General features: G+C 37.7%; 1 protein-coding gene across 12 annotated transcripts in view; it reads left to right on the forward strand.

Moving 5' to 3' along the window:
• Positions 1-14,125, forward strand: part of PCCA (propionyl-CoA carboxylase subunit alpha) — a 436,358-nt gene that overhangs the window by 205,631 nt on the left and 216,602 nt on the right. For all 12 annotated transcript variants that reach the window (XM_025364068.1, XM_025364063.1, XM_025364064.1 and 9 more), the window contains 2 exons: positions 3,175-3,243; positions 5,840-5,915. In XM_025364068.1, the coding sequence (XP_025219853.1) occupies positions 3,175-3,243; positions 5,840-5,915 (145 nt within the window). The remainder of the gene's footprint in view (positions 1-3,174; positions 3,244-5,839; positions 5,916-14,125) is intronic.

Consider the following 14,125-nt stretch of genomic DNA (forward strand, 5'->3'; position numbering starts at 1 on the left):
ACATTTTGCCCTTGCAAGTTTTTGCAATTTGCAATTTTCAAACGTGAGACCTGTTGAAAGTGCAAGTGATAATGGACAAACTATACCCCCTACAGTCTTCGTCCCACCAAATCTTTCTTCAATTAATGCTGCAGCAGGAGTTTTATGTAATAACATTTGCAGTTGTGAGCCATCCATAGAAAGAAAAAACAATTAAAATGCCTTAAATGTTCTGCTTACTGCTGTTATTTGCTTGTGTGAATGTTGCATGTCAGCTAAATGGACCAAGGAATAGATAAAGTGATTGGGTGCAGGAGAGTGCACACTAAGCTTTGTCTATCATTATTGCTGGGAGCAATCAAATTGATGTCAGCAGGACAGTAGATGCGTTGACAGCTGTAATTATGTATCTCCATGGTGATCACTTTTGGCCTGTCATGGAGGCCCACGAGTCCCCTCCCTTGGAAGCATTTAATCAGATTGGGCTGTCACTTGTCAGGTAGACATGGCGGGCTGGGAGTTGTGCTTAGTGGGAGAGGTGAATTGAGAATGAAGGGTGGGAGACGTCTTATAGTTTCACAGGGTCCACTGTGGTACTGAGGACAGTAATTTTAATTATGCGAGAGGTTTCTGAGCAATGGTTTGAGAATCTCTTACAGAGGTGCTTGGGTGTTTTGTTGTGGTTGTTACTGTTTGCTTTTCTTCCTTGCCTTATTAAAACTAGAGCAGTCAGTTTACCTTAGAAAACAATTTTTGGCTCTTACCATTTTTGGTCACAAGAATGCATACTTAAGAGCTAACTTATGGTTTGTACTTTTCACATGCTTCATTAAGGCTGACATTTATTAATATGGCAGAGGTGAAGATTTCCTTTTTTATTTTTGATCATCATCTTTTGTAAATTTGTTATTTTCACACCACAATTTTGTTCTGCCCAGAAATTTGGTTCTGATTTCATTTGACTTTTTTCTTAAAGCTTTCAGTGCAAATTTGTATAGCCTTTCATGGAGGAATGGAGACTTGATCTGACTTCACATTGGTTGTTAAGAAATAAAAATATAGCTGATTATTACTTGGAAAAAACAGCATAAATAGCAAATTATAAATCAGAGTTTTCATACTGTGGTACAGTTTTTAATTGAAAATACTGATTTGCTTCTATAAAGATACATGTTGATTATATATATCTTGATTTTATCCTGTGTATTTTAAAGTTAAGATGATATAACTTCTGTGATCATAATATTAGTGAATAACACAGTTACATTTAAGAGCTCTAGGTAACACCTTATAGGATGATATTATTCAAGGCAACAGAAGTTTTAAGTAAGGAACTATAGAAGAATGTAATAAATACTCTTTATTGGCTATGTTATTTTATTTGTGGGTTGAACATCTAAGTTCCTCCTAGCTTTGTAGCGGTTTATGTAGCAAATGATAGGATGTAGTTAAAGTCAGAAGTTTTAGAACTTGTATCAGTCTTATTTTTAAANTGATAGGATGTAGTTAAAGTCAGAAGTTTTAGAACTTGTATCAGTCTTATTTTTAAACACAGCATTAGCAAGCATGCTATGGTTTTAAAGATGACATATTGGTCAAATTAGCTCTTTCACTTTTTGGTATTAAAATTAAGAAAATGAAAACTCACAGATATATTTTCTGTTATGTAACCTGATTACTAGTTGCCATTTTGGGGCTATTTAATGTGGGGAAAAGGTAGATTGTTATTTTATTGCTTTTAAAGCTGCTCCATTAATTTTTTTCTAGTTTTTGTCAACACTGTGAATTTCATAGAACATCAGTTTATGTCCTGAAATATGTTTTCAGAAAATAGAAAGCCAAGTATATTTCGTAAGTGTGCTGAATGATTTTTGTTTAAAATTAAGATTTTTATATATGAATGTGAATACGAACACAGATATCTGTATTTTTGTTTGTGCTTGCAAATACAGAAATAAAAGCCCCTCAGGTATGTTATAGTGTTCCTTTTACAACCTTACAAAGAGAATAATAGTAGTGTGAATTTTAAGAAAATGAAACTATAGCTTGTCTTCTGATGTCACCGTATAATAAAGCCATCATTATACCCTCATGTGGATATCCTAGACAGGAGGTTCTACATGTGGTCCCTTGATAATTGCCTAAATTAAAATATTAAAGGCCTAACAGCCGCTGTGTTGACCTTTTTCTGCCTTGCTGCAGACAGATGAGCTGCTGTTTATTAGGAAGGCTTCTTCCCACAGGTGGAAGGCTACGTGAGCTTCCGCTCTTCTCTTCCCACCCCTTTACAACGTTGGGCATCAAAGTCCTGCTGTTCCAGCAGCTTTGATTCAGTTCCTCCGTCCTCAAGTCCCCTAGGATGTGCCTGACGGTCTGAAGTATTTTGATTAGCTTTTAAATACTTCAGATTCCAAAACTTCTTTCAAATAATTTAATAAATATTCTGTCCTCAGTAACTGCTCATTTTTAAAGTTTTGCATGGCTAACCTCCGTGCCTTGCTGCTGGTATCAAACTGGGAAATGAAAACAAGAATCAGCGATGTACTAACTCACTCGTTGGCTGGTTAACAGCAATCAGCCTCTTCAAAAGAATATTTTGAACTTATGCTATCCCCCTACCCCACACCCCATGAAAATCACAAAATCAGAACTCTAATTGGGGCTTTACAAAGCAAAGCCATAGGAAAAGCTGTGTAAACATTAAAGCCTCAGGGGACCAACACTAACAGAAAAATAGTGTTTTACAGTGGAGAGGGTGAGGCAAAAAAGGAAAGTGTTATAGACATGAAAGGCCCAGGCCCACGTTCCTATGGAGCTGAGGAGCAGGCTTGACTAGGGGCCTCACTGGCGGGCTTAGAAGGGTCCGGTGGGGAGTGCAGTTAGCAAGGGCATCGTCCATGCCATGTTTCAGCCGTCAGAGAGCCACAGCATCCTGGCATAGTGATATAGGAAGTCTTCATTTTTTATTTTTTTTGCTATTTCTTAGTTTCTTCATTTAGTGGCAGACCAAAAAATGTGTTGCATTGCGTATTAACGGATCAAGATTTTAGGTTGTTTTCCTGTTTTCCAGAACTTAAAATGTTATTTGAGATTGAAATTCTCTATCCATTTTCTCCATGGAAATGAAATTTGTGATTACAAAAAAATATCTACACACTATGAATTACTTTTATTTTTTTTCTTTTTTTCTCCCAGGTCCGAGTTGACAGTGGCATCCAACCAGGAAGTGATATTAGCATTTATTATGATCCTATGATTTCAAAAGTTAGTTTAATTTCTTAATGGATTATTTGATTTCTTCTGAAAAATCAGTGATATTTAAAAAGTCTGGAACTGGGCCTTTATCTGCATCATATGCTATGAACAACTAATTATGCACTGATGTAATGCGAAAGCAGAGCAGTTTTTTCTCTTGAGAGAAAGTTCAGCGTTATGTTAGTTTGCAGTACTCCTCCTCCCCAACTATGTCGTATCACCACCATCACACACATGTGCATGAACGGTAGTAATAATAAACATCTAACCAATGGTGCCACCCTAACTCATCGCAATGAGAAGGAATTAAGGTTTCTTTTTTGGCCATTGGCAGAAATTACCTGAGATGAAAGTATGAATGAATGGCAAGAGTTGGGCTGATAGGCAGTGTTCGTTAGAGTACTTTTTGATCTTTTCTCTTCAGTTTTTACAAATTACCAATTACGTAAGTAGATTTGATATAAGAGTATAAGATTCGTTTTGGCCACCTGTCTTTTTGAAGTTTGACTTTCCAGAATAAATGAATTGAATTTTTGGATCTTTAACCTTGAACTTTTGCATCTTTAAATGCTTAAAACCTTATAAAATTTAAAATGCTGTAATAATTAAGAATGTGGATTTTATTTTTATTTTATTATTATTTTTTTGAGATGGAGTCTCGCTCTGTCCCCCAGGCTGGAGTGTAGTGGTGCGATCTCACCTCACTGCAAGCTCCGCGCCCGACCCCAGCTTCAAGCAATTCTCCTGCCTCAGCCTCCCCAGTAGCTGGGACTACAGGCTTGTGCCACCAAGCCCAGCTAATTTTTTTACTTTTAGTAGAGATGGGGTTTCACCTTGTTAGCCAGGATGGTCTCCATCTCCTGACCTCGTGATCCGCCTGCCTTGGCCTCCCAAAGTGTTGGAATTACAGGCATGAGCCACTGCGCCCAGCCAGATTATGGATTTTATTTTGAAAATCTGTGTTCTCTGAAGTGATACATCTGTATTGAGGAATGATTTCTTTATTGAACCCTGTTTCTCAAGATGGCTTTTCCCCAAGTGTCCTTTTTAATGTTGTCGTTGCAGTAAACAAACCATTTTTTATCTTTCTTTTTTCAGTTAAGGTTTTAGTGCTTTTTTTTTAAATGATAGAGTCTCACTTTTTCACCCAGGCTGGAGTACAGTGTCACAATCTTGGCTCAGTGCAGCCTCGACCTCCCAGGCTCAAGCGATCCACCTGCCTTAGCCACCCAAGTAGCTGGGACTACAGGCGTGTACTACCATGCCGGGCTATTTTTTTATATCTTTTGTAGAAATGGGGTTTCATCATGTTGCCCAGGCTGGTCTTGAATTCCTGAGCTCAAGCAATCCGCCCGCCTCGGCCTCCAAAAGTGCTGGGATTACAAGCATGAGCCACCGTGCCTGGCCTAAGTTATTAGTAGTATTAAAATCAAGTTTAGGTCTTTTGTTTATAGAGAACCACCATTTAATTTAAAAATAAAACTATGTAAAAATATTGCAGGTTGATTTTTAAATATTCAATTTTTAGATGAATGTTTTTCTCTTCAGAAAAATGGCCTACAAATTAATTTTCAAATTTGCTTGATATTGAAGAGCTAGTAAAACCTACTAAAATAAAGACAATCTATAGATTGGCTAAAATAACTGTCAGAAAAATCTTTAATGAATAGTTAAGGTCTTATTTCATTGCTAAATTATAGAGATATGTATAAGTAGGCACTAAATCATGTAGAATGGTAAGACTTTTCTGTTTTTTTGATTTCTGAAAAAGTACCATTTGCTTCTGTATATATTATGTGTAAAACTGCGAATGATTTCTAAGTCGTCTTCTTTCTTTATACTTTTATTTTTGAGACTTTACTTTTTTTGTTAGTTATGAAAGTGTTAAGGGCTGGACACAGTGGTTCATACCTGTAATCCCAGCACTTTGGGAGGCTGAGGTGGGTGGATCACCTGAGGTCAGGAGTGTGAGACCAGCCAGGCCAACATGGCAAAACCCTGTCTCTACTAAAAATACAAAAAAATTGACTGGGCGTGGTTACACATGCCTGAAATCCCAGCTTCTCAAGAGGCTGAGGCAAGAGGATCGCTTGAACCTGGGAGGCGGAGGTTGCAGTAAGCCGAGATTGCGCTGCTGCCCTCCAGCCAGGGCAACAGAGTGAGACTCCATCTCAAAAATAAAAAATAAAAAGTAAAGAAAGAAACTGTTAGCTGTTCAGGGTATCAAACTTGGAAACCACAGAAAAATAGGGAAAAAATGTCTTATCTAATCCTCACCACTACCCTAGATGTTCAAATCCTATCTCAAATATTCACATTTAGCTGTATCTCCTTTTAAATTTTTTCTGTACTTTTGTTACATTTTTGTTTTTGTAAAATCACTCTTTACTATGATAATGAAATGTAGGAGAAAAGTCTGAAATAGCTTGATTCTAATATTTATATACTTAAAAAATCATAATTGACATATTGAAAACTGAACTATTATAAAATTTCAAGATATATTTAGATATCTGTTATGAAATATTTTAATTTTTACTAAAATGAATCATTTAACATTGTTCTAAATATATATATATTGAGTTTTTTGTTTGCTTGTTTTTAGCTAATCACATATGGCTCTGATAGAACTGAGGCACTGAAGAGAATGGCAGATGCACTGGATAACTATGTTATTCGAGGTAAAAACAAAGATTTGCACTCGTTGGTTATTATATATGGTGTCCAGTTCCAGAGAACAGCCTCGGTTTACCAATGAGAATATGGCATGGCACATTTGCTCACTGTGTGCTTAAAGAGAAGTAAGAAAAGCTTCCATCCATCAAACCACCATACTAAGTATAGGGGTTTCATTTTCCTTGGCACTCCTATACTTTACATCTACTTCTTAAGTTATTAAACTTACAATGTATGATCTTTCCTAGGTGAGCATCTAATATTTTGTGGGTACAATTATGTATTGTGTGTGAAATGAGAGCCTTCAAAGTAAAGAACCACTGACCAGTGCAGTTTGAGAGCAATTTTGCTAGATTATTGTGTATGGAGTGTCTGTTGCTGTTGTTGTTTTAAAGTAGAAAACTTGAAAATGTATGGTGATAGAAAGTGTAGTGACCTACATTTGACTAATTTGGGGAAAGAGGGAATAGCTCTTTGCTTCTGTGATTAGAACACATTACAGACTGTCTTCTAGGAAGTGCAATTTTGTTACCTCCTGTTCATATATGATAGTTCTAATGCCTGACAAAATGCGAGACTACCAGCCTTTAGCATGTATAGTGATAAATGAATTAGAAGCAGCCATTACATTGAAATAATCAAAGTACAGTTACGCTTATACCCCTAAGGAATTAAATTACATTCTAAATTTTAGCAGCTTTCCATTAATAATGAAAAGCTTACTTTAGTGCAACATAAATCATCATCTTCAGAATAACAGGCTTTAACACCAGACTTAAAATATAAGTTCACACTGAATTGTGAAAGAATGGTGTGGTCAGAGAGCATTCCATAGGGAAGACTGGCTTCTGTATAGTTTTGTCCTTTTCTAGTGGCTCTCTGGATGTAACAGTAGGCTGGTAGGCTAGATTTGGAGGCTGAAGTGGTACAATAGTAGTGGAGTAAGACTGCACAGTCCCCTTCAGTACCAAATGGAACTTTTATGAAGGTTTTGAAAGTCGTCTTTTTGCAGTAGACAACTTTTAGGTACCCGGGAAATGGACTGAAGCTTTGTGTGAAAAAGAAAAAGTGCTTTGTTTTCAGGGCACATCCTTCTCCAAGACAGGAAGCTCAGCTAAGCAAAGGAGCATGTCAGGCCTTTGCTTTACCTCCCTGACTGAGTACCTTTGTGCAGTGAACCATTTGTACAACTGTACAGTAGTACCCAGGGTAATTAGTGACTGTATTTTCACATCTACCTTTCCCTGCTTATTTTTATCTAATAATATTGAATTACATCATGTAATCCACACTTGCCCTTGCCTTTTCTCTTTGAGTTTTTCCCTGTTAGATCAGGAGGCTGTCTTCCTTCCCATGCCCCACCGCCAACACTCCCCCCCCGGCTTTTTTTTTGAGACGGAGTCTCGCTTTGTTGCCCAGGCTGGAGTGCAGTGGTGCAATCTCGGCTCACTGCAGCCTCCATCTCCCAGGTTCAAACAATTCTCCTTCCTCAGCCTCCCCCCTTCCCTTTTAGCATTACCCTTTTTTCTTTCCATTTGTTAACTAACAAGTGATGGAGATTCTAATTAATCTTGTGTGCTAGTGATTCATCCTTGTGAACTAAAGAAAAATAATAAGCTTTTGGTCGGGCGCGGTGGCTCACACCTGTAATCCCAGCACTTTGGGAGGCTGAGGCGGGTGGATCACTTCAGGTTAGGAGTTCGAGACCGGCCTGGCCAACATGGAGCAACCCATCTCTACAAAAATACAAAAAAATTAGCTGGGTGTGGTGGCGCATGCCTGTAGTCCCAGCTACTCAGGATGGTGAGACAGGAGAAGCACTTGAACCCAGGAGGCAGAGGTTGCAGTGAGCCAAGATTGTGCCATTGCACTCCAGCCTGGGTGACAGAGCCAAACTTCACCTCAAAAAAACAAAAAATGAAAAACGAAAAATAATAAGCTTTCAAGTGAGCCTAGGTGTAACTTAAAAGAAAATCAGCAACATTAATATCCACAGCATCTAAAAACTGGAAAAATCCCCTTCACATTCTTTCTAGCTCATTTTCTACTTTTTTTTTTTAAGCCTTGATTATGGAGTATTTTCTGACTTCATAACTTTACTGTTTTCACTGTTTTAAGCAAATGCATATTTTCTCTATATACCCAACGTATGTATTTCTCTATATAACCAGTACACGATTGTTACATAGGCCTTGAGGAGGGCAAGAATTTTTTCTTACAGAAGTAATATTGCTGTGGAGAGGCCTTTAGTGCGTATTTGGGACACACGTTCAGTTTATGTGAGTTTATCTATGTTTATCTATATATGTGAGTTTAGATAGACATAAATAAATTACTTGGGAAGATTATTCCTGGAGGACATTAAAGTATTTGTAAGCACATTCTATGGGGATTTTCTTCCTTTTTGTCTCTGCATTTTTATTGTGGTAATTGAAATACTAGATTTTGGTTAATTTAAGTTGTACTCTAATGTGCTTGAACAGTAAATCCATGAATTTGAGAGTCTGAGTAAGAATATTTTGTCAAAACACATCTCTGTTAAACTTTGATATAATACGACATAGTGGCGTGACGTGGCATCTGGGCAGTTTGTCAAAATATTAGATTAGTTTTGGTCCAAACTAGAAGTTACTCTATGTGGCTTCTGAAAGGAGTATTCTCTCATATTTACATGAATACTCTGTCATGTTTTATACTTAAATGAACATTTTCCCACTAATTTGCTTACTATACTTTATATATATAGGTTCACCAGTTACTAGTTTTTAAGTGACTGAAATACAAAGTAGGCTTGCCATTATTCTCCTAACTTTATACGTGTCACATGTAAAAAATGTGTTTCGTTGTATGGGTAGATTTTTCCAGGCTTAGTCTGAAATTTTGCCTTTGAATTACTGTGATGTAGTAGACAGAAACCAGACAAAGCTGGGTTCATAGCCCCTGTCCTGATGCCATTTAATAATAATGTGATTTTTGGTCAGGCGCAGTGGCTCACACCTGTAATCCTAGCACTTTGGGAGGCTGAGGCGGGTGGATCGTGAGGTCAGGAGTTCAAGACCAGCCTGGCGAAGATGGTGAAACCCTATCTCTACTAAAAATACAAAAATTAACCAGGTGGTGGTGTGCGTCTGTAATCCCAGCTACTCGGGAGGCTGAGGCAGAAAATTGCTTGAACCCGGGAGGCGGAGGTTGCAGTGAGCCAAGATTGCACCACTGCACTCCAGCCTAGGCGACAGAGTGAGAGTCCGTCTCAACAACAACAATAAAAAATTTAAAAAAAAAAAATAAATTATGTGATTTTTGTCAAATGACTTTGTCTCTCTGAATCTCATACTCCACATTTGAAAAATGGAGTGATAGTCTCTGCCGTATAAATTACTGGTGAGGATTAACTGAGGTTAAGTATATAAAGGGCTTGGCACCACACTGGCTTATGTTGTTCAATAACTTTAGTTCTCATCCTTTCTTCCTCTCTCCTCACACTTATAAAACCATATATTTAAAAATCAAGGCCAGGCACGGTGGTTCACACCTGTAATCTCAGCACTTTGGGAGGCTGAGGAGGGCAGATCACTTGAGGTCAGGAGCTCAAGACCAGCCTGGCCAACATGGCGGAACCCTGTCTCTAGTAAAAATACAAAAATTAGCCAGGCATGGCGGTGGGTGCCTGTAGTCCCAGCTACTCAGGAGGCTGAGGCAGGAGAATCGCTTGAACCCAGGAGGTGGGGGTTGCAGTGAGCTGAGATCACACCACTGCACTCCAGCCTGGGTAACAGTGTAAGACTCTGTCTCCAAAAAAATAAAAATAAAAATTATGTGTTATAAATCACATTATCAATCCATTAGTCATATGAAATTTACTAAACCAAAGATAAACAATATTGAAAGACCATTTTAGGTAATTTCGAATACTGTGTGCTGAAGTTATATGCTTTCTTTGTACCCTGTTCGAATACTTCTGCAGAGCATTTACCATCACTGTAAAATTAAAGTATTAATTGTGTACTTAACTGTGAAATGTTGGGTTATCCTATAAGAATATTAGGCACATGAGGACACTGATGATCTTTATCTTGTTTGCATACATATTACTGGTGCTTAGCAGTGTCTGACACATGCTAGATGATTAATAAATGTTTGTTGGATGAATGAATGAGTGAGCGAGTGATACTATCCCTGATTTCAAGGAGTTACTAATATACTTGATGTGAAAAACATATGAAAAGATAACTATAATATTAATATAGCTTCATAGGTGCCACAATAGGGGATTGAAAAAGTGTAGTGGGAGTTTAAGAAAGAGGCTAGCATGTCTTTCTTTTCTTACCTCTCTTGGTCCTTTGAAAGTAAAGAGTACTGCTTTAGGACTCATGGGTGTCTCTGTATCTCTTGTCGAGAGTACCTCACTTTGTTCTGCCTTCAAATGATCCTCAGAGTGGCAGCATTTTTAAAAAGACTGGTAATGTCCTGTGTAGGTGACCTAAAGGGGATGGACACACTCAAGCATCTTTGCAGTATCACTTGTTATAGTATTTTAGGAAAATAATCTGGTGTTAGATGTTAAAATAAAAGTACATGCCCTCTGACCCAGCTGTTCATCTTTTGTAAATCTTTCCTATAGAGTTAAAAAACTGAATTATGAGCTTGTTCACCATGACGTTTACAACATTGTTTGTAGTAGCCGAAATGCTGATCAGCCACAGTGTCCACTAAATGGATGAATGACTGAGTAAATTACAATGCATTATTACTGTAAAATACTACGTAGCTGTGACTTAAAGACCTGTCCGTATGGATTGTTAAAGTAGAAAAGCAATTTGCAGTCAAGTGATATTCTCATATCACTTGAACCGTCTTCTCATCCTAAAATATTTTAAATTGTGTTGGATGAGCACAGAGAAAGGTGTGGACATCTACATATCACAATGATTTCTTTTTTTAAGGTCAAAGGATTTATCAAAGAGGGATTTTTCTTGACTCATTTCTCTTAGACTTTTTAATTTTAGGTATTTTCAAAACTATAGAAAAGTTGAATGAATAGTGCTGTGCATGCCTGTATAATCTTCACCTAGATTGTTATTTAATTAACTTTTTTGATATTTGCTTTGTTTTTCTACTTCTCCCTTTGTTTGCCTTTTCCTCCTCCTTTCTCACCCTTCCTCTTTCCTTTCCTCCCTCCATTCTGTCCTCTGTTTTCTCCTGATCCATTTGAAAGAAGGTTGCAAACATCATGGCACATCACTCCTGAATACTTTATCAGGCTTCTTAAGGGGAAAACCATGGTCCTGTAACTGGATTTTTCTTGTGTGCTGCACAGATAAGAGTCAGTGTATGGAGACAGCATTATTGAAATAGAGAAAGAGTTTAATAAACACAGGACTGGCTAAACGGGAGACTGAAGTTTTATTACTCAAATAAATTTTCCCCAAAATTTGGAGGCTAGGGTTTTAAAAGAATAATTTGGTGGGCAGGGGGCCAGGGAGTGGGGAATGCTGACTGGTTGGTTTGGGGATGAAATTATAGGTGCTTGAGGCAGGGTCTTCTTGCTACCTTCAGTTACTGGGTAAGATCACAGAACTAGTTGAGCCAGTTTACTGGTCTGGCTGCATGACTCCTGAGCCGTCATTTCTAATGTTAGTTTTACAAATACTGTCTGTTCCCCAGGCAAGGAGGGGGTTTGTTTTGGGAAGGGGCTATTATCATTGTTTTACAGTTAAAGTATAAATTAAATCATCTTATAGTTAGCATGGCCTACACCCAGCAATGAACAGGGGCAGCTTGGAGGTTAACAGCAAGATAAAGTTGGGTAGGTCAGATTTTTCTGAGTGTCATAATTTTTGCAATGGCTATTTCATTCCTGCAAAAAAGTACGATACCATCATTACACTCCAAGGAAAATTGACAGCAACTTAACAGTTTCATCTCATGTCTTGTCCATATTTAAGTTTGTCCCTCAGAGTCTTTTTTTTTTTTTTTTTTTTTTACTATTTTTTAATCTCATCTGTGGCCCAAAGTTACACAGTGTCTTTGATTATGTCTCTTTATTGTCTTGCCCTCTTTCATATTTCATTTCATTAATTTTCGGGAGAGTTTACTGCAGTTGATTTGTAGAATGTGGCACATTCTAGATAGAAAGTGTCAACATTGGTTCAGTAAAGGCACTTGTGAAGTGATTCCAAGGATGAGGGTTGTAGGTGGTAATTTGCAATATCACTCTCAGAACTCACGAAAACTCTTTGCTTACTATTATCGGTTTATTATAAAGGATACAGCTTGAGAGTAACCCAATGGAGGAGATGCATAGGGCAAGGTTTTGGGGAGGGGTGCAGAGCTTCCATGCCCTCTCCAGATGCCCCACCCTCCAAAACTTCCATGTGTTCACCAACCCACAAGTCCTCTGATCCTTGTCTTTGGGTTTTTATAAGGCCTGACTAGGTAGGCATGATCGATCCTATCAATCTGCCATTAGTTATCAAGTCATTCTTCAGTCCCTCTCCCCTTTGGAGGGTGGGCATGGGGCTGAAAGTTCCAACTCCTTAATCACATGGTTGGATCCTCTGGCCATCTGCTCCCATCCTCCAAGAGTCGTCTCATTAGCATAAACTCAGGTATGATTGAAAGGAGCTTGTTATGAATAACAAAAGATGCTCCTCTCACAACAGTCATTTCTGTGATATTCTTGCCAAAGATGTACAACCTGAATATAATCATGAGGAAATATCAGACAAACCAAATTGAAAGACAATCTACAAAATAAATGGCTTCTTCTCTTCAAACATGTCAAGGTCAGGAAGCACAAGAGTTGAGCAACTTACGTAGATCAAAGGAAACTAAAGACACATGACAACTAAATGCAGCGTGTGGTCCTGGTTTAGATCCTGGACCAGCAGAAAAATGTTTTTCTTTTGTAATAAGGGTCAGAAATGGGACAATTGGTAAGATTTGAATAAGGTCTGTAGATTACGTGATAGCAATGTCAGCATTGTTAGGCTTGTCTGATTTTGATCCTTGTACTGTGATTATAGAAGAGATATACTTTGCTTTTAGGAGATGTACACTGACATATTTAGAAGTAAAATGACATCTTGTCTGCAACTTACCTTCATACGTTTCAGAAAGAAAATTATGTATCTGTGTATAAATAGAAAAAAATAGTGACAAAGTAAATAAATATGATAAGATGTTATTTGTAGAACCTGCATATATAGTAATTCTGTTTACTATTTTTTACATTTTGAAATTATTTCAAAATAAAAAGTTTAAAAAATAGGGAAGAGCAAGTACCCCCACTCTCCACTAATATTTAAAGAATAAAAACAGAGATGCACTTGGGATTTTGAACTTAGATATTACTTATCTGGCTAATTCTGAAGGATAGGCAGGTTTAAAAACTTGCTTTATGAAGGGCAGAAAAGGTAAGACAATCTACTGTCTTGTTTGGTAACTGCTTAATTATTCAAATATGAATATTTTTTTCCTGTGCTGATTGTGAACTTTTGTTAAGATAGAGAAACTTTGAAGCAAAAATGTAATTTGGTTAAAGTGAATTTTGAAATCCTCATGAAATAAGAGTGCTTTTGGCCTCTGTTTGATCCTGGCAGCATGTCTAGCTAATGTCTGGGCAGTGTTTTGGAACCAGCAGGCAGGCAGGGGAAGGCCACTCCTAGGGGCCTCTTCTCTGTGGCCTGGTGGTGATTTCCCATACAGATGGGACCTGGTGAACTCTGCCAGAGGTCATCCATGACTCCCAGTCCACACCTCCCAGTCATAATTTTTACGAGTATGTGATTAATAATATCCTTGAAGTTGTAAACTAACTCTCAAAGAATACCTCTACTGTCCCCGTACTATTTAAACAAGCATCTGTACAAATAGTGTTGTCTTTCCTGGGATGTGAAAGAAAGAAACTAAATGCAAAATGGTAACTTTCAAATCTGTGTGATCCTGTTTAGTGCTTCAGCGATTCTTGCCATCTATCTCATCTTTTGAGCTCTTAGATGTAAAATAATTTTCTGATTATTACCCTCTTTTGGCTTTAGGATTTATTAATGGACAGTAGCTTTGGGAACAGTTAGTTGGGGCATAGGTGTTTGTTGTCTGCCATGAGCCATTATCTCACCATATTGGCCTTAGGAAGGAAAAAAAGATAACGATTTAGTTTTGCATAGTCATATGTAACATTTTATTTAGAAAACATTAAAGAGAAAATGGTTTT

Source organism: Theropithecus gelada, chromosome 17 (assembly GCF_003255815.1).
Source record: "Theropithecus gelada isolate Dixy chromosome 17, Tgel_1.0, whole genome shotgun sequence".
Taxonomy (NCBI): Eukaryota; Metazoa; Chordata; class Mammalia; order Primates; family Cercopithecidae; genus Theropithecus; species Theropithecus gelada.